The sequence below is a fragment of the Zootoca vivipara genome, chromosome 16 (genome assembly GCF_963506605.1).
Source record: "Zootoca vivipara chromosome 16, rZooViv1.1, whole genome shotgun sequence".
In the NCBI taxonomy this organism is placed as follows: Eukaryota; Metazoa; Chordata; class Lepidosauria; order Squamata; family Lacertidae; genus Zootoca; species Zootoca vivipara.
The window spans coordinates 29,489,167-29,509,167 of NC_083291.1; the positions used below are offsets into that span (position 1 = coordinate 29,489,167).

The following is a 20,001-nucleotide window of genomic DNA, read 5'->3' on the forward strand; positions in this document are numbered from 1 at the left end:
TTTTGGACTACAATTCCCATCTTCCCCGACCACTGGTCCTGTTAGCTAGGGATCATGGGAGTTGTAGGCCAAAACATCTGGAGGGCCGCAGTTTGGGGATGCCTGGTGTAAGGTGTCTCTTGTCCCTCTTGATGAAAGGGTCAAACTGATATGTTCTATATGGTGTTCTATTCGGTGACACACAACGATTATCTTTTAAGGTGTGCTCCAACCATAATTTCTTTAGGACATTGTTTTGCATTTCAAACTCTTAAAACTCCAATCATTGCATACTGCCAATTTTTTTCAAGGAAGCCAAGAAAAATGTGAAGTATACCACACTGTTAATCTGCTCAGATGTGTGAGATAAGTTTTACTCTGCGAGTTTTATAGGGTGATTTGAAGTCTGAATACCATCTTAATCTTGGGTTCCTTGTTGCCTGATAGTTCTTTCCACTTCACATAAAATCCTAAATGAAAATGCCTTATAGTACGACGGCTAGCTTCTGTTTTCTTGGGGATCACTCTATTCTGAAACAAAGGGAAAAGACTATATTTTACTCCATTTTGAATGGAATAAATTCCATCTCCTTCAGTTCCCCCCCCCTGCCTGCCCAATGCAGTATTTACACATACCCTGTTTCTCCAAAATAAGACGTAGCAGGATTTTTAAGCATTCAAGGAATATCAGCCATACCCCAAAAATAAGACATAGTGATAGGCGCAGCAGCAATGCCGGCCACGGCAAAAATAAGACATCCCCTGAAAATAAGCCATAGTGTGTTTTTTGGAGGAAAAATAAATATAAGACGGTGTCTTATTTTCGGAGAAACACAGTAAATCTGCTCACATTCCTGCTCAGAAAAACTACTGGTATATTGATAATGTAAGGTAAGGCTTGTCTGACATTGCTTTGTGATAGCAGCTCAGCTGTCAACATGGTCTTCCTATCTCACTGAGAAAGACAGGAACGCTTGTGCCCCTCAGACCCCCTGTACTCCCAGAGTTTTCCAAACTTTTTATGTCAGCGACACACTTATTAGACATGTTTCAGTTGGTTAAAATACCCATTTCCAGCCCCGGGAGGAGCGCCGGGAGCATTCTCGCGACACACTAAAGCCGACACACTAAAATGTCACAACACAAATTTGGAAAGCTCTGCCGTACTCCCTTTCTCTGCAGTCAGACCCAGCACAATGGTGGCTTTAAGATCAGTAGCATAATTTTAAAAGTGGACAGTCTGCTCCACTGCCTGGAATGTCTGTTGTGTCATTCTAGTGGCTGAAAAATAGGAATCAAAGCGTTCCACCACTGGAGGGAAGTAGTTCTAGGGAACACCAAGCAAGAAATGGGAACACAAAGCAGCTGTTCTTTTGATAGATCACTGTTAAAGGTCAAGCAAACTTCCTTCGTTGACCACTCTAGTCTTCTGTCTGAATCATTTATAAAATTTGCAGCCTCAGAATATTGCAGCTTGTTCAACCAGACTCTGATCCACAGCTTCTGTCTAATTTTATAAAATCCCAGCTGTCGCCACTTCCTTTGGATACTGTGGTCTACAGCCAACACACACACCCCTTCCTAAAATCCTACCTTATCTTGTTTTCTGTGGCTTGCAATTCATGATAGAGGAAATCTCTCCCCCCACCTTGTGATATGAGACGGAATTTGTTCCTCCAAGCAACCTCTGGGAACAGACAATACTATGTGTAATCTAGTTCTCTGGGTTATGTTAAGTGGCAAACGCCTGGCTGGCCTCTCTTCGCCTCTCAGCCTTTGCTTCTTGGATTTCAATTCCAAACATGGTTATCTATTCGGGGTTGCTCTTCCTTCCATGGCAGGGTGCTATACATTCCAAATTAAACACAAGTACCCTCTGCTTCTCCCTTCCCCGCCCCTTTTGCCCTGGCTGCTGCTCTTTCACCGAGTCTATTTTCATTTTCTCACACGGCCGGCAAGGAGGAAGCCGCAGGCAACTCTCCCCAGCTCTTTTTCCAAGGAGTTATCAAACTGAAAGGCGTCGCTTCCTTCGAGATTGAATTTCTGGTGCTTTTGCAAGTTGGTGCAGCCGATTGGTATGATACTGGACTCCTGCAAACCACATTTGGGTCTTCCACTTCGTGGGAAGGGGTTGCTGGGGTTTTTTTGGTGCAAACACATTAATAATTTTGACAATGTTCCTCTAAGACATCACTACCGGTACTGTTCAGCTCCAGTTCTAGGAACTGGTTTTACAAGTTCTCCAGTATAATTTTTCAAGACATATTGGTGCAGAGGTTAGGAGACAAAGAAAATGAGTTCAAACAGCACCCTCTTGGATCGGATTGTTTTCTACCCAATTTTATGTGAGGGATGGAAGCACTCTATGGAAGGACCAATGTATCACCTTGCTGGTTTCTTCCTCCTCCTGGGATTCATGGGAGGAAGTGGAACGGTTGGCTCCATCTTCATCTTTGCCTTATTGGCCATTGGCTTCTTCTGTGATGTGCTCTGGGGCTGGCTAGATGCTTGTGGACTAGACATCTTCACTTGGAACATGCTCTTAGTTCTGACCTGTTTGCTTCAGTTGGCTCACCTAGTTTACCAACTCCGTCAACACGCCCTCCCTGAAGAATTCGACATGCTCTACAAGCAAGTGTGCCAGCCTCTGCAAGTGCCACCTCAGGTCTACAAAGAAATTGTCAAGTGTTGCGAGGAACAGGTTTTGCCACTGGCCAAAGACCAGACCTATGCTGTGGAGGGCAAGACGTCAATTGATCGTCTGTCATTCTTGTTGTCTGGCAGGTAGGCCTCAACTTACCCTGACAATATTTTTTTCTTGGCATTAGAAAATTGACCCAACTGGTGCTTTTGAAAAATAGATGGAGTGGCATGAAAAGGAAACAAACCCATGCATACTCTGAGTTTCTTCTGGCTGAGTTCTCACACAGATGGTAAAACCTTTGTCTCGGCTGTATCACTTTACTCTGCATTTGAGAACTCAACTCATGTGATGGAGTTTTTGTCATTTTTTTCAAAAAGACCTTGTATCACATTGAGAAGACTAGGTTATAACTTCCTCTCTGACGTTTAGTTTTCTTTATGGAGGGCTCCTTTTGTGTGTTTGTATGAAGAAGCATTCCATCCCATACCCTCCAACATTTATCCAAAGAAAATAGGGACGTCCTATTCCATAATAATACGGGAGCCAGGTGGCGCTGTGGGTTAAACCACAGAGTCTAGGGCTTGCTGATCAGAAGGTCGGCGGTTCGAATCCCTGCATCGGGGTGAGCTCCCGTTGCTCGGTCCCAGCTCCTGCCCACCTAGCAGTTCGAAAGCACATTAAGGTGCAAGTAGATAAATAGGGACCACTCCGGCGGGAAGGTAAACAGCGTTTCTGTGCGCTGCTCTGGTTCGCCAGAAGCAGCTTTGTCATGCTGGCCACATGACCTGGCCACATGACAAACACGGCTTCCTCGGCCTATAGAGCGAGATGAGCGCCGCAACCCCAGAGTCGGACACGACTGGACCTGATGGTCAGGGGCCCCTTTACCTTTACCTTTATTCCATAATAATAATTTTATTATTCATACTCTGCCTTTCTGATTGGGTTGCCCCAGCCACTCTGGGCAGATTCCAACATATGTAAAAAACGCAATAAAAAAGTAAACACTTAAAAACTTCCCTATGCCTTCAGATGTCTTCTAAAGGTTGTATAGTTACTTATCTCCTTGGCTCAGGGAGGGTCACATAACTCCGTACCCTCCAGCATTTCTCCGATGGAAATAGGGACATTCTAAGGAAAAGCAGGACATTCTGGGATCAAATCAGAAACAGGGACAGCTTCTCTAAATCCGGGACTGTCCCTGGAAAATAGGGACACTTGGAGGGTCTGAAGTCCCAGCTTTTATGCTGAAGTTGTGCATCCCAGCTTTACCTTTTTTTTACCTTCTAAACATGGACATCCATGGGAAAAGGGGAAGGAGAGCGAGGGCTTAAGAACCCAATCCACGATGCTTTTCTGTTGCAAATTGTCTCCTCCTGAGGATGCGTTGCAGTAGAGAAGTGGCTGTTGAGCTAAAGTTGCACATGGCTCTGCAGTAATGTAATTTGGCCCTCAGCATTTAGGGAGATAGGTGTACTGTAAAATTAAAGTCATGGCTCCTCGGAAGTGAATCCTCGTTTTCAGGTAAGGTTACCTGACAAAGCAGATAAAGCAGCTGGCAAACAACAATGATGCTTCCCCTTCCGAAAGGGCTAAAAAATAATAATACAAGCTTTAAATGTGGCAGCTGAAGGTTGGTTCAGGGTTTGTTTGTATGGTGGGGAACAGTTAACTAGGTTGTAACTATTTCGTTCTTTTCTTCATTGTCATATGTTGGTTAAGTCTGAAGTGTTCCACAGTCAAGGGGTCTGGAATTTTACATTAAAAAAAGAAAAAAATATTTCTACCGTGGGCCAGGTTTTACCTGGTTTGCTTGACTTGTTGACTTTTTTTTAGTTTATGCTGTGATGCAGAATTTGGAGACTCTTTTGCAGTTGTCACAACCTGGAGGAATTAAAGATGGCCGTACAATGGGTGGGAAGGGGATTTGCAATCTGTACTGGCCACTGAGCTATAGTTCCATTCTCTTCCTGCTTTTGTATCCCATCAAAAGCTCCCAACAACAACAAAAACAAAATAGAGACATGTTTCTTGGTATAGAGCCTGAAACTTGCTTAGATAATCAGAAATGAAGAGTCCATAGCCAGTTTTTGCACCAAAGACCATACTGTCCCATCAGGAGGGAAAGGGGGTGTATAAATATAGAATAATACAGGTGAAACTTGGAAAATTAGAATATCGTTGAAAAGTGCATTTATTTCAGTAATGCAACTTGAAAGGTGAAACCAAGATATGAGATAGATGCATGACATGCAAAGCAAGATATGTCAAGCCTTTATTTGGTGTCATTGTAATTATTTGTCGTTATAAATGGAATGTAATTAATGAAATGTAAAGTGATGTTTATTTTTGTATTATTGTAACTATTTGTTTTCTTACTGTGGAATTTCCAAAAGAAAGCATTTGTAAAAATAAAAATAAAAATAAAAAAAATAAGTTGCATTACTGAAATAAATGCACTTTTCGACGATGTTCTAATTTTCCGAGTTTTACCTGTATAGAATAGTAATTGCCATTATCACACAATTCTCAATGCAGCCTTTAATCTTGTAAAATGTCCTGTATATAGACGATACTGTATTAAATAATGATGGTGATAATGATGCAATTGCCTAGCGGAACTTGAGCTACTGCAACAGAGGCTCTCCTCTGCCTGTTCGCTGATGCAAAATATCGCTGTCTATCCTGTGCTGTAGACATGTGCTGCTTATAATAGGCCTCCTGGGGTTTCTTTTGGCCTTTTTTGGAGTTTTATGCAAACCAGATTTCAATTCCTTTCTTTATCAAGTGATATTTTGCTGCGCAACTCATGTCGAAAAGCATTCGCTCCGTTTGGAGTGGTTCTTTTGAAGCTCTTTGCCATCTCTTTCTGCTTTTACAACCCTGAGAGACATGTCGGGGCACCCTCACCCCACTGAGCCACTCCGGAGCTATTTAAGACGCGTATGGTCTTAAATGGCCAGAGAAACTCAGGCCATGAACCAAATGCCTATCAGCTCCTGAAGTTGGCCTGATAATATCTTGTACCAGGACGTCCCTATTTCCATTGGAGAAATGTTGGAGGGTATGGAGTTTTCCGGCCCCTGAGCCAAGGAGATATGTAACTATGCAAACTTTAGAAGACATCTGAAGGCAACCCTGTATAGGGAAGTTTTTTTTAATATAATGTTTAATGTTTTGTTATGTTTTTATATACGTTGGAAGCCGCCCAAAGTGGCTGGAGCAACCCAGTCAGATGGGTGGGGTATAAATAGTAAAATTATTATTATTATTATTATTATTATTATTATTATTATTATTATTACTATTATTATTATTATTGCATAGGATGTCCCTATTTTCATTGGAGAAGTGTTGGAGGGTATGCATTTGTTATGATAGGTTAATATTTTATATTCTAAACTGCCTTGACTGCCTTAATGGAAAGGTGGGATGTGAATGCAATAAATAAATACATATTTTTAAAGAATGTTTGCACAACAGCATGAGGACCACCTAGCTGCTCCCACATATACCTGCCAGACCGTTTTCCAGGTGCCCCTACCGTCAGATGCGAGGCCAGTGGCGTAAGAGTAATTTCTGTTGTGATCCACCTTGGGGTGGGGGCAGGTATTATAATGCATTGTATAAACTCTGGGAATAATTTTTTTAAAAAATTAATCTGCTTTAAAATATGTCTTTTTCCTTCCCCCTGCCCCAATTAGGGTTATAGTAAGCCAGGATGGACAATTTCTACATTATGTCTTCCCATATCAATTCCTGGATTCCCCTGAGTGGGAATCACTGCCCCCTTCTGAAGAGGGAACATTTCAGGTAACCTCACAGAACACAATTGCCTGGTAGTTTTGTGCATCTTTGGGGTTTTTTGAGATTGTGTGTGTTGTGTGTGGTGGTGTTTGATTGTTTGTTTACTTTCTTGGTCAGAATCATATAACAACAAGAACAACTTATTTACATGCCCCCCATCTGACTGGATTGCCTCAGCCACTCTGGGCAACTTCAACAAATTAAAACACAGTAAGACATCAAACATTAAAAACTTCCCTATTCAGGGCTGCCTTCAGATGCCATATAAAAGTCAGATACAGTCAAACCTCGGTTGTCAAACGTAATCCGTCCCAGAAGCCCGTTCGGCTTCCGAAACGTTTGACAACTGAATCACAGCTTCTGATTGGTTGCAAAATCTTCCTGCACTCAGCAGAAGCCGTGTCGGATGTTCGGCTTCCAAGAAATGTTTTCAGCATTCGGGTTTTCAGCATTCGGGAGCCGAATCGTTCGAAAATGGAGCTGTTCAGGAGCTGAGGTTTGACCGTAGTTGTTTAGTTCCTTGAGGTAATAATAGAGGCTGGGGTCCAAAGAACTGCTCTAGTCATTTCATGCACTCAATAAACCTTTGCGCTTATGTTTCTTAGTAATCCAACCTCTCCTCCACTGATGCCACATAGCAAGCTGCATACAAGTCGTACCTCGGAAATCGAACAGAATCCATTCCGGAGGTCTGTTCGACTTCTGAAACGTTTGGAAACCAAAGCGCTGCTTCTGATTGGCTGCAGAAAGCTCCTGCAGCCAATCGGATGCCACGGAATCCCCGTTAGACGTTCGGTTTCCAAAATAACATTCGAAAACTGGAACACTCACTTCCAGTTTTCGATCATTCGGGAGCTGGAATGTTGGACTCCCAACGCATTCAGGAGCTGAGGTACGACTGTACTTTGAAAGCAAGGAGACTTTCAAAAGCAGTGTCTGTGATGATATATGGAGATCTGCCGTTAAACAAAAGAAAGGTGAAAATCCAAACTGGGGATGGTTAAAATAGCTGTTTGGATCTCACCAAAAGCAACTGGAGATAGGTGAAGCCCAAGTGTCGGGATTCAAAGCTGAGGTCTCCTGGGTTCAACTTGCCTTTAAATTCTCTTAAGACTAGCTGTATATGTTTGAAATGGCCGTGACATTCCAGAGGAAAGCTGACTTTGGGATCAAGGTCTTCATTATTATGGGACATCCATGTCACAGTATTTTTAACACTAGACAACTCCACACACCATAAGATTGCTCTATCAAAAAATGATTGTAAAACACTCCGTAACCTCTCTCCAAATCGCCCAAGTACAATTCCTGCATAAATGTTTGGAATGAATGGTGCCGCACTGTGTCTGAGATCCTTTTAAGAATTCAGAGTCAGGATCTGTGACACGGTAAAAGTTTTGTCGTCTGGGCTGATAAATGGATTGTTCACTATACTCAATGGGACTGCGATGCCCTGCAGAGGAAGCTTTAAAATAGAACGCACAGTGACAAGCTGTGGAAAAATCTCAAATATCCATTCCTGTATGGAGTGCCCAGCAGCTGCCTCAGAGGCGAATGTCTTCATGGAATAGCTGTGCTACAAAAGTTAAGGGGGAATATAGATAAGATATGGTGCACAGTTTTAGGAAGAGAGGAGGTGGCAAATTTGGGCCCTGTCCAGGATGCTTCAAGTCTTAGCTGTCTGTGAAGGCATAGACTGCAATGTTCTTTGATGCTTGCCTTTTTCCAAATTCATTGGCTCAACATCGCAGATATCATACTTCTTTCGTACGTTCTGTACTGTTTTATTGCCGCCGAAACTAAAAAGTGGCATACGTTATATTTCCTCAATTTCCTTTTTCCTTTTTAAATTTAAAAAACAGCCATGCATGGGAGGTGTGACGGATTGGTCTGGTTTAGGAAGTTCTCCAGGATGTTAAGAGTTAAGTTACACTCACTCCGTTAGAGTGACAGTTGGCTGCAGAGAGGCGGGACATTCCGCTCTTTAAAAGGAGGCAGCAGCCGCAGTTGGTCAGGAGGAGAGGGCGGGGGAGAGTAGTGACTGGAAGCAGAGGGTGTGGGGCCAGGATAGTGGTGGTTAGGTAGGGACAAGTAGGAATTACAGTTATACATCTGAATGAAGAAAGCATACTGTAAACCATAGCTGCCAAGTACCCCATTTTCCCCGGGAAACCCCCGTTTTTACTTACCTTTTCCCGGTGGTCCCCCGTATCACTTCGTCTCCCGTTTTTCTCCATTATTATCTCCTGCCGGCGGCTATTTGTTTCTTTCCGATTTGCCCTTCTATGGGCACCAAAATGGCCACCGCCGGCTTCAAAAGTCGCATCTATGCATGTCCGGAAGTGCATAGACGCGACTTCCGGTGTCGGCGGCGGCCATTTTTGGTGCCCATAGATGGGCGGAGCAACACCGGAAGTTGCGCCGACGCACTTCCTGACATGCGTACAAGCGACTTTCGAAGCCGGCAGCGGCCATTTTTGGTGCCCATAGAAGGGCAAAGCGACACCGGAAGTTACGTCGATGCAACTTCCAGTGTCACACGGCTGCCGGTCCCGGATTCTGCAGTCCGGGACTTGGAAGGTAAGCTGTAAACAAATGAAATACTGAAAAGGTTATGTTATATAATAAATAAAGCTTAGGTCTTATTGTGCTAAGAAATATCGTCGTCTGTTTGATCCAGCAAGGCGGGCAGGCTCAAAAGGTGGTGAACTCGAAGAAAGGGACACTAAGACTTACAGGGTGATAAGTCAGGTCCTGGAGTCAGCCAAAAGAGGGGTGCAGGGACGAAAAAGCTCAGGAGTGCCATATTGTTGCCCTGTGTGCTGAGGTAACAGTAACAGGGGGACCCCTAGGCAAAGGAAGCCCTGGACGTGAGGCAAAAGGAGCTTTATTCCTAGTAACCCAGAGCCCAGCCTGAAACTGGCCACGTTAGCTGGATAGGTGTACCCTTGTTGTTGAAAGACCCCTAGAGAAAGGGGAGATTCCTATTTTAGGCGGACCTCAAGAGTCTGGTATAGAAGGGAGTTTAAGAGAGTCCCGCTCTTCACCACAGAGAAATAAAAGACAACAGGGGGAATTTGAGAGTTCGAGGGGAGGTCCGTCGCAGGAGGCTCTGAAGAACTTGTTTAGTTGTGTCACACACACACACACACACACACACACACACATGGTCATCCGACCCATAGGTGCTAGGGGTGCAGGGGACCCGGGCGCCAGCCTCTCAGGGGCGCCAAGCCAAGAGTCCGGGGCCGAGATTTGGAGTCCGGGGATTGGGAAGAGCCAACAACCGCTGCTGAGCGGAGCAGAGCTTGTCGGGATGCTGCAGGTCTTCTGCTGCAGGCGAGCGAGGCGCTGAGGCAGCTGGCCAGGATTGGCAGGCTGTTGAGAGGCCCGCCCAGCGCACGCTACTCACATGATGCGCCCAGCTTCACTCAGTCACTGCCACCACCTTGGGCTCGACTGTTGTTGCACTGGGCTCTGCTTGCCCACCCCCTCCGGCTCTGCCGTGCATGCCTTTCTGGCCCACCCTAAAAAAGGTCAATAACTTTGGGGTCCCTCCCCACTAAAAAAAGGTCAACAACTGGGCAACCTGGGGGTGGGGCGCTGGGCGGATCTTTGCACCCTGGCGCTGCATATGCTTAAAACTGCCCTACACACACACACACACACACACACACACACACACACACACACACACACAATTTAACCCATTCCCGTCTGGATATTTTAATGCTCATAATGAACGTGTGTGTGTGTGTGTGTGTTTAAAAAACGGGGAGACAGTTTGGCAGCTTGTCACAGCTCTAATTTTGCCCTCGAGCTTGTAAACTGCCTGAAATTTCCTTGAAGTATTAGATTATTTTTAAAGCCTGAGGCTATATCAAGGAAATAAGCATGGTAGCATTCCTCTTGCTTCCCTTAAAAGTGCATCCTTTTTCCCTACTACTGTACAAGAAACTGCGTTTCTTGTAGTAAACAGCAAAAACCTGATTTTTATTTCATTGGAATAACATTGTATGACTTCAATATAAACTCACCAAGTTTTCTAATGGGCTGGAAAATGCTGCTCGTAAAATGGGTTTCTCATCCCCTGAAGTCTTTCAGACCTCCCTTAGGAAAGCTATCCTATTCTGGCTCCCCTCAGTGAGGAGGCCTAAACAACTGCTTGCTTGGCAGCAGCATTAAATATGAGACTCAAGGACATGCCGTGTCGCCTGTCCATGTTCTACTTCCCAAGCCACCATTCCTTGGGCCTTGGCCAAGGAGATTCCTGGACCTAGGGAGGCCTCTAGGGTAATGTGGCTGAGTTCTTGCCATCGTCCACATGCCAGCGTCTCATTTACCCACTCCAGTGAATGAAATCCTGTGTACATTTTAAAAGTCTGGGGAAACAGACACCTTTTCTCTCTTGCCAGAGTTTTACATTTTCCCAAACCTGTAAAAACAAAAGAAGCAGCTCTCGTTTAAATGATTTCAGGTAAATACAGGAACAGTGTTGTTGGGTATCAGACAGAATTGGCACCTTATGGTGGTTTGCGATATTTGCTTTATTTACGCCTGTGCAAGCATAACACACACAGTGGAGGCAAATGTTATTTATTGCATTTATTGGAGGCCTCATCACCAAACTTCTATTGCCAATAAACAAATTAAACAACTTATAATTGCGAATCTAAGAAAACGCCTACCCAAAACCCTAAAAACCGTAAGAAATTATGTCCGAGCAGAGTTTGTACATACAGTTCAGCCACAAATTACCAAGCTGTGGTTGAAACTTGCATGTATGAACTCTGCTCGAACATAATTTGTTATGGGTTTTAGGATTTTTGTGTAGCTATTTGCAGAGCAGCAGGGAGCATCTTTGTGATGTCAAAACATCTCCTAAAATCACGGTGAGATTCAGAGATTAAAATGTTAATATCCACTATTTCATAATTTTAAGTAATTTTTAAAGACTCTGAAAATAAAAAGAACTTCACCTGGCACCAAAAATACATTACGGTCGATGACAGGTAAGCCTCTTCGGGGAGAACATTCCACAGTAGTGTGCATTTGTGTGTCACTGTTAAAAAGGTCCTCTTCTGTGTCAACATCTCCCTTATATCTGATTGTTAGGATACTTGAAGAAGAGCCTCAGCTGATAATCATGGGGCACAGGTAGATACATATGAGACGAGGTTATCCTTCAGGTACTAAGGCGTTTTATAGTCAAAACCACTCCTACAGTACAGTCAGGCGCGAAGGAAGCCGCTCCGGCACCCGGGGCGGCACCGAGGGTGTGTATCGGGGGGCGGGGCGTTGCCACGCAGCACACTGACGCCCCTCTCTGGCCCGCCCCTAGCCTCCGCCCCAGCAGGAAGAAGCAAAGCGTGCTACGGAGCGGGTTGCTGGCGGCGCTGCTCCAGCACCGGCGGGATCATGCCGCCGGCAAACCGCGAGCAAGCTGTGGAGCGAGGTTTTTTTAAATAGCCTCGCTCTGCAGCTTGTTCACTCATCTGCTCGGCACGTGCTTTGCTTTTTCCTGCTGGGGCAGAGGTGAGGGGCAGGCGCCCCTCTCTGGCCCGCCCCTTGCCTCCGCCCCAGCAGGAAGAAGCAAAGTGTGTGCCGGCCGAGCAAGTGAGCGAGCAGCCAGCTGCCGAGCGAGGCGTTTTAACGGGCATGGATGCTCACTTATGGGGGGGGGCGCCGAGTGTCGCCCCCCCAGAGTGGAACCTGGGGCGCACCGCTCCCATCACCCCCCCTTGCTACGCCCCTGAGTACAGTACAAACTTTCCCAGGCATATTTACTGCAAAATCTCCTTTCCAAAGATATTTGAATTTAAAAGCAGTATAAACATCCTCTCATTAATCTGGAGCCCTCATACATATTTTTGTGCTGGGGACAGTATTGCAGCAGAAATTCGGACAGCATGGTGACTTTTTTTTACACTAGATACAAAGGCCTGAGCTAGCCATCTCTCCTCTCTCCTTCCCTCTGCAGGTAACACTGACAGCAGAGACTGACTGTAGCTTCATCACTTGGCAAAGGAAGGATCTCTACTTGCTCCTGGCAAAGGACCGCTATATTGCCCGCCTCTTCTCAGTTCTCCTCGGCTTTGACATCTCAGAGAAACTATATGCCCTGAATGAAAAGTTTTTTGCTAAATTCGGCTTGCGGTTTGACATCCGCCTTCCCAGCCTCTACCATGTCCTGGGACCTGCCTCTTCCGACATGGAGGTGGAGAAAGAACCAGAGGAAAGCGAGGGTCCAGCAGCGCCTTTGGGCCATTCGCCCACTTTTGTCCAGACAGCTCCTGCGGCCCCTTGCACTGTGTCTCCTCCTGCCCCTCCTGCCCATCTCAGGAGACCTCGGCCTGACAGTGACCTGTCTGGTGAGGATTCTACCAGTCTTGTAGTGGAAGATTTTGCTGAGTTGACAGGGTCCTTTATGGACTATTTGAGCGAAGGGGAATATATGAAGTGAGGGCACTTCTAACATGGGCACACATCACCCTGTGTAAGTAAGTACTCTTTGTGACGTTAGGAAGAAACACAACTGTGTGTGCTGGGAGGTGGTGTTTGATATGTCCAGCATGCTGTGCACACCATTGTGCTGGTTTTCCTTGCAGGATGTGAAGGACGCACATCTAGACTCATAGTTCATTTGCTCCAAAAGGCTAGTCTGAGTCCTCCTTACAGCATGAAGTAGTTAGGCTTTGGGGAATTGGCTTCCTCCCCCATGACAGTAACAAAAGATCAAACGAAAGGAGCATCTTACCAGTTAGAATCGTTAATAATCACAGTGAGAGAACAAAGAACATGGCTCCTAGAAATGGCGGTGCTACCAATTAAGGGTTACTCCCCCCCCCTTTGACCCTACTAATCTAAGCCACTCCTACGTCTTGTAACCTGAGCTTGTAACCTCTGCTTTTTTGGTTCTAACATTTTCTGAGCTCTCCATGTCCTTGGAGAAGGGGGGTGAATGCTGTCCAGAGACTGTGAATCTGTTAACTCTCTCTCTTCTAGTGTTTCTTCTGCTAGCTGTTCCCCATCCAGTATTTCCCAGCTTCTGCCTTCTGAACTATGCCCCTCTGCAAACCACTATTCCAAATCTATACTGTCCTCCTGCTTCTAGGAAGATTCAGGAGCAGGGGGAGGGGGAGGCTCCCACCATTCCTCCTCAGTGCAGCCCTCCTCCCTGACAAGTAGCCCCGATCCAAGCAGCTTAAATGTGAGGTTTGAGCCTCAGGCCTGCCTGGATGTTATACTTGCTAGGGTAGATATGTGGGTTCAGCATTAGCTTTCGAAGCCAGTTAAAGAAGCTGCAGATTAGGACCTGAAGCTTTTGGTGATAAATAACCCAGCCACATAACCCTAACTGGACTAACCTGTCAGAGGGGTAAATTCTATATTCTACCTTCCTCAATTTCCTACCATAACAATGCATATCCTCCAACATTTATCTGATGAAAATAGGGACATCCCATTCCATAATGATAATTTTACTATTTATACCCTACATATCTTACTGGGTTGCCCCAGCAACTCTGGGCAGCTCCTAACATATATAAAAACATTTTAAAAATGTTTTGTTTTGTTTTTTTAAAACCTCCCTATACAGTATTGTCTTCAGATGGCTTGGGGGGTCGGATAACTCCATACCTTCCAACATTTCTCCAATGAAAATAGGGACATCCTAAGGAAAACTGGGACATTCCAGGATCAAATCAGAAATCGGCACGGCTTCTCAAAATCAGGGACACCCCTGGAAAATAGGGGCGCTTGGAGGGTCTGACAATGGTCTCTGAAAAAGGAATCGGGAAAAGCTCTGAGACAGTCTCCAGAGAGTAGCCCTGCCTCCAGGGGGTAGTTATACAAAGATCTTCCAGGCCAGTTTCATGAGCTGGACTTTTAAGGGTAGAACACAAATTTTCAGGCTGACTAGTGGCTATTCCAGGATGAGATGAAGATCTGTGTATTGGAAAGAGTTGAAACCATCATATTATGGATCAAATAAGAAGTTGGAAGCTGTCAGGTCCTGGTGGTTTCACTTTAAGGCTCTTGTGAGCTGCGAAAGTTTTGTAAGGTGTTGTGGGAGTCTGGCGTAATGGGCGGGGCCTAAGGATGCCGGATGGCTACCAACTCTTGAAAGAGGAAAAGAGCTATGTTCCTGGAATGAAGCCAATCAGAAAATGGACAGAAAGAGGGAGCAGAGAGACCATAGAACATTGAGGAAGGTCACCCTTGTAAAGAAGCCCACATTCGATGCCACCAATTTTTAACACATCTAAGACCTCTTACATCATAGTTGGACAAAGTGGCCATTCAAGGGGGGCAGTTGGATGATACCTAGGAATGCCATACATTTTCCCAGATACGACTGGGATTTGGGCAGCAGAATGGCATCCAAATTGGCAAAATGTCTTGGGAAACCCAGACATATGGCAAGCTCCCCCCCCCCGCCCCGGCCGCCCCAGAAGACAACAACTTTGTCAGGATTTTCATTTTGGGGGATATGGCGACCCTAATAATACCACTTATTTAGATCCTTTCCAGGCTAGTTCTAGTAGAAAGATTGTCTTGGTTGCTCTCTCGTGCAACCTTCCACTGTCAAAGCAGTATGCCTCCAAATGCAAGTTTCCGCAGTTGCAGTCAAGTTCGGCTTATAGGCTTCCTAGAGCAGTGTTTCTCAACCTTTTTTGGGCCAAGGCACACTTGATCCATGAAAAAAATCACGAGGCACACCACCATTAAAAAAGTTAAAAAATTTAACTCTGTGCCGCCCTATATTGACTATATAATTATGACTGTAAGAAACACTTGCCAATTGCTGTGTTGGTTACAATCTCCTGTAATAAGGCTTCACAAGCCGCTGATTTCTCTGCCAGCACAATCCTTTGCTCAGCAAGTTTCAGGTTGAGCTCATCCAGCCAGCTTCTTTAAGTTTGTCTAAAACCACCCTCCGGTGGTGGTGGCTGTTGAGAGCTGCGCTCGCCCTGCGTCGTGACCCGGCCGGCTTCCTTTCCAGCGGGTTAGCGCTGGTTATTGGCGGCCGCCAGGCACGTGACAATGCAAATCGCCCTTCTCGTCGCTGCACGTCGCGGCACATCAGCCAGCGTCTCACGGCACACTAGTGTGCCGCAGAACAGCGGTTGAGAAACGCTGTCCTAGAGGCACCTGGCTGGCCACTGTGAGAATAGGATGCTGGACTTGGAAGGCCAGTAGGAGTTTTCATATATTCTTAAATGCATGTGATGGCACTCTCTCCCGGTGCCATTAATTACATTATCTTTCAGAATTGTTTGTCTTGCTGCGATGTTATCGAGGTCTTTGGCGTCAATTGATTAACGGTGTTTTACACTCTGGCTTTCGTCGGTTATTATTAATATTTTTGTGGCTTTTTCGTTCTGTGCTGACTGTTGGTTGCTTTATACTACTGTTCTAATATTGGTTTTTAAGATAGCATCAGAAGCCATCTTGTGCATCCCATTGCATTGCCCATGCAGAACATTACTTTGGGGCTTCACCCCCCCGGTGAGCCATTTATTGCACACTCTCCTTTGCTAAACACTCTAAAACAGCCAGCAGCTGCAAAGACAGCACTTGGGGTGAGGTTGAAGGAAAGACAAGTGCAGATTCCTAGTGTGTGTTTCTTCAGGCAACCCAGGGTTTCTCCTTCTCTTCACAGCCAATCCTTCTTCAAATCTTTGCAAATGGGGATATACGCCATAGGATTCCCCTTTAGGAAGTTTTTTACCAGAGGTGCAAAACCGCTAACACCTTTTGTCCTAGCTCTAGTAACCTCCAAAGTACCAATAAAATGATAAACTTTCACTGTAGGTACATGGGCTGTTTGTGAAGGGAAAGGGTGGTATATTATCAGCGACATAAATGATTGAAACCTTCTGAACCAGTAGTTTGAGACATGGTTCTGGCAGAACTGTTGGTTTCCTTGATAATAACTGGACACATAGGTACTGTTTCATGCCACCCTAATCTCTGAGTGGTGCAAGAGTCCAGGGTCAAGCAGAGACTGTGGTGTCTTTATGATATATAGTTTATTTACATATACAGTGGTACCTCGGTTTTCAAATGCAATCCATTCCGGAAGACCATTTGAGTTCTGAAACGTTTGAAAAGCAAGGACTCAACAGCTGACAGCTAGGCCTCCAGATCTTGCACTGAGCGGAAGCCGCATGGCATGTTCGACTTCTGAGCATAGGTGCCAAGTTCTGGATTGAAAAATCCGGGATCAGCAGCGCCGTGGCACCAGAAGTCACTTCTACGCACTTCCGGACATGCATAGAAGCGACTTCTGATGCCGCTGTGCCCATTTCAAAAATGTTCGCAGCGCCAGAAGTCGCTTCTACGCACTTCCGGACATGCGTAGAAGTGACTTCTGGCGCTGCGGACATTTTGGAAATGGGCAGAGCGGCGCCAGAAGTCGCTTCTACACACTTCCGGACATGCGTAGAAGCGACTTCTGCATTTATAAACCAAAATGTTAATCAATGGAGACATTCGAAAATCGAGGTACCACTGTATATACAACCTGAGCCTACGATGGAGAGGTTCAACAACAACAACAACAACAACAATTTTATTTATACCCTACCCATCTGGCTTTACACTCCAAGAGGATCTCATCTTGCCCATTACTGCAGCCTCCTGTTAGCCCACATTGTGCTCTGATCTCCCCTCCAGCTTGCTGTGTTAAACATACTCCCATCTTCTTCACACCCCAGATCACAACTCTATCCACAGCTCAGGGTGCGGCTTCACCCATTTGCTGGTTGGCAGAGAGTCTCTCAACCATCACCTTCCTTGGTTCTCCTTGATGGTTCTTCTCCCAGGCAATTTCCTGAGCACAGGTTTGGCCTGTATTTTAGCTCAATCCAGCATCTGGCAGCCCATTTCAATACTCCAAACATTGAGAGGTCAGAGAGTCAGAGAGATAAACAACTACCTGACATTTAGAAAATACCTAAAGGCAGCCCTGTTTAGGGAAGTTTTTAATCTGTGATATTTGATTTATTTTAATGTTTGTTGGAAGCCGCCCAGAGTGGCAGGGGAAGCTCAGCCAGATGGGCGGGGTATAAATAATATATTATTATTATTATTATTATTATTATTATTATTATTATTATTATTATTATTGGACCTTCTCTGCTGGGGAGAGACATCTTTCCTGTGTAGACGGTAAGGTGAGAAGTTGCCCCCTGGGTCCAATGTATAGTGGGCAATATAGTAAAGTGCAAAATGTCTTCCATCTGTGGTTGCCCACATATACAGAGTCTGTCTTTGTACAGTATCCTGTTTTATCGTCCGTCTAGGACGGCAGAGGGCATAGCTCGGAAACACAGCTCAGTCAAAGCAAATCTTAGAGAGGCTGGCCGGAAATCCGGCAGGAAACTGGCTCCAAAAAGGATCGTTTTTAAAAGGGGGAACCAAGGAGAGCGTTTAGATCATTTGATCACTTGCAGATCGTGTAGTGATTCTGACCAGCATCTGGCAGCCCATTTCAATACTCCAAACATTGATTAAACTCCGACGTTTAGTAGATCCAGGAATTATGGGTGTTTTGCACCCATAAACTCTGGGACCCACAAACTTGTAACAGTGTGAATAAACATTTCTAATGAGAATGACAATATGCTTTTTGTCCTGCAGCTTCTGGAAGCCTCCTGAGGAGTAATCGCCAGGCCTCTGCAGAAAGACGAGCCCCTCTGGCTCCTACGCAGACCCCAGAACTCTAGAGAAAGAGTTTGGACTCTCAAAGACCCGCACGTCACCATATGGTCACTCATGGTTGATCATAATGGTGCTCATTACTTGTGTGTTGACACGTGTATTGCATCAGCACCAGCATGGCGCACTTGGAAGTGCATGCATGAGAATGAAGTGTGATGTTGGAACACTTCCCACAGATTGTTGACCTGCAGTGGCACCAGGCTATTTCCGATTGTCTGTGTTCTTGAGCACTTGCCGTATGGTTCTGCTGTTAGGTGCATTAAACACCTTGGAAATGCTATCTACAGCTAGTGAATGGAATTTGCTCTCTGTTGAGGGGCTGTTGAGTAGTCTTCTATTGCAAAACATGGTAGGAGGGAATTATTCTTTTCTTCATGTCTTCCAATCTGGTTGATGCTGCCTAGCTGGAACCGAAATTTAAGCGGCGTTGGTTGGAAGGAGGAAGTCATAACCTACATACCTGACTGACCTTTCTTTCAGGAGAGTGGCTTTTACCTCAACTGGGGGTACAAACAGAGACGGAGCTAGCTGCTCTAGCACCCGGGGGTGGGGCTAGCCACCCACAGGGAGCAGCAAGTGTCCCAGGGGGCTTCCGCCCACAGCAAGTGTCCCCTGGGGGAGGGGCAGTGATGTCACACACACACTCCCCATCAGGGATGACACCCAGGGTGGGCCGCACACACCATCCACCCCTTCCTCTGCCAGTGGGTACAAATTGGTAGTTTGGCACTAGATGGCTCGGTGTAGAACAGAATGCAGATGTGAGCAAAAGGGTGACTCCAGGGCAGTTCAAGAACATTGAGGAAAACTGTTAGGATAAAGTTAGAATTGGAGAGTTAAGCTGCTCTCTAGATGCTGCATCCGGAAACATGATCTCACATGGCCAAAGGCCAGGGATTATGGCAGCTGTAAACATAAGAACTGCTCAACTGGATCAGGCCAAAAGCACATTTAGTCCAACATCCTGTTCTCATGGTGGCTAAACAGATGCTTATAGGGGTTCGGAAGCTCACAAACAGGACCTGGGAATCCCCACTTGTGATTCCCAGTAAATGATATTCAGGAGGATGCTGGCTCCAACACTGGAGGCAGAACATAGCCATCATGCCTAGGAGCCATGGATAGCTCTAGCCTGCATGGATCTGCCTAGTCCTCTTTTAAGGCCATCCATGGTGGTAGCCATTATTGCATCTTGTGGGAGCAAATTTACTATGCACTGCATAAATAAGTATTTTATTTTGTCCAACATCCAGCTTCATTGGATGGTGCCAAGGCCAAATATTATGAGTAAGGGGGAAGAACCTCTCTCTATCCACTTTCCCCACACCATGCATAATGTCCCACTTTACATGTCTCTAAATTAAAAAGGCCCCCAAATTGCAACCTCTCCTCATAGGGGAGTTGCTCCAGCCCCTCGATCATTTTGGTTACCCTTGTTTGAACCTTTTCCCAGATCTATATCCTTTTCCAGGTGAGACAACCATAACTAGACACAGTATTCCAGGTGCGATTACATCATATATTTTTATAATGGCATTATGATATTGGCAATTTTATTTCAATGACTGCGTCACAGAATTCGCCTTGTTTCACAGCTACCACACAATGACACCACATTTTTGTTGACTATCTATCACAACCCCTAATATTTCTTTCCTTGCCAATTTAGGCACCCTAAATGCAGTGCTTCTCCCCCTGATGGTATGCCACAGTACAGAATATATAATATATAATTATAAACCACACAATCCTCTTCCTCTTGTTATGTTTTAAATCATGTAGTTGTATTCAGTGCTGTTTTTCTGAGGCTACTCGAGGGTACGCAGTACTGGCATATTTTT

At 45.4% G+C, this 20,001-nt stretch overlaps 1 protein-coding gene across 3 annotated transcripts; it reads left to right on the plus strand.

Annotated features, from left to right (window-relative positions):
* Positions 1 to 1,664: 1,664 nt before the first annotated feature.
* POPDC2 (popeye domain containing 2) lies at positions 1,665 to 19,987 on the plus strand. 3 transcript variants are annotated; one of them, XM_035141162.2, is made up of 4 exons: positions 1,665 to 2,763; positions 6,328 to 6,436; positions 12,411 to 12,930; positions 18,080 to 19,987. In XM_035141162.2, exons 1-3 carry the CDS (start codon positions 2,273 to 2,275, stop codon positions 12,891 to 12,893), a joined length of 1,083 nt encoding a protein of 360 aa, XP_034997053.1. In that variant the 5' UTR covers positions 1,665 to 2,272; the 3' UTR covers positions 12,894 to 12,930; positions 18,080 to 19,987. The 3 variants fall into 3 exon arrangements, with proteins under 3 accessions (XP_034997053.1, XP_034997054.1, XP_034997055.1); XM_035141163.2 differs by having other exon boundaries at positions 12,411 to 12,926; XM_035141164.2 differs by having other exon boundaries at positions 12,411 to 12,801.
* Positions 19,988 to 20,001: the final 14 nt, after the last annotated feature.

Coding starts and splice junctions, on each gene's coding strand:
- POPDC2 (XM_035141162.2), top strand. CDS start 2,273: ATGAGTTCAAACAGCACCCTCTTGGATCGGATTGTTTTCTACCCAATT. Junction 2,764..6,327: donor TCATTCTTGTTGTCTGGCAG/GTAGGCCTCAAC, acceptor TGCCCCAATTAG/GGTTATAGTAAGCCAGGATG. Junction 6,437..12,410: donor CTGAAGAGGGAACATTTCAG/GTAACCTCACAG, acceptor TTCCCTCTGCAG/GTAACACTGACAGCAGAGAC.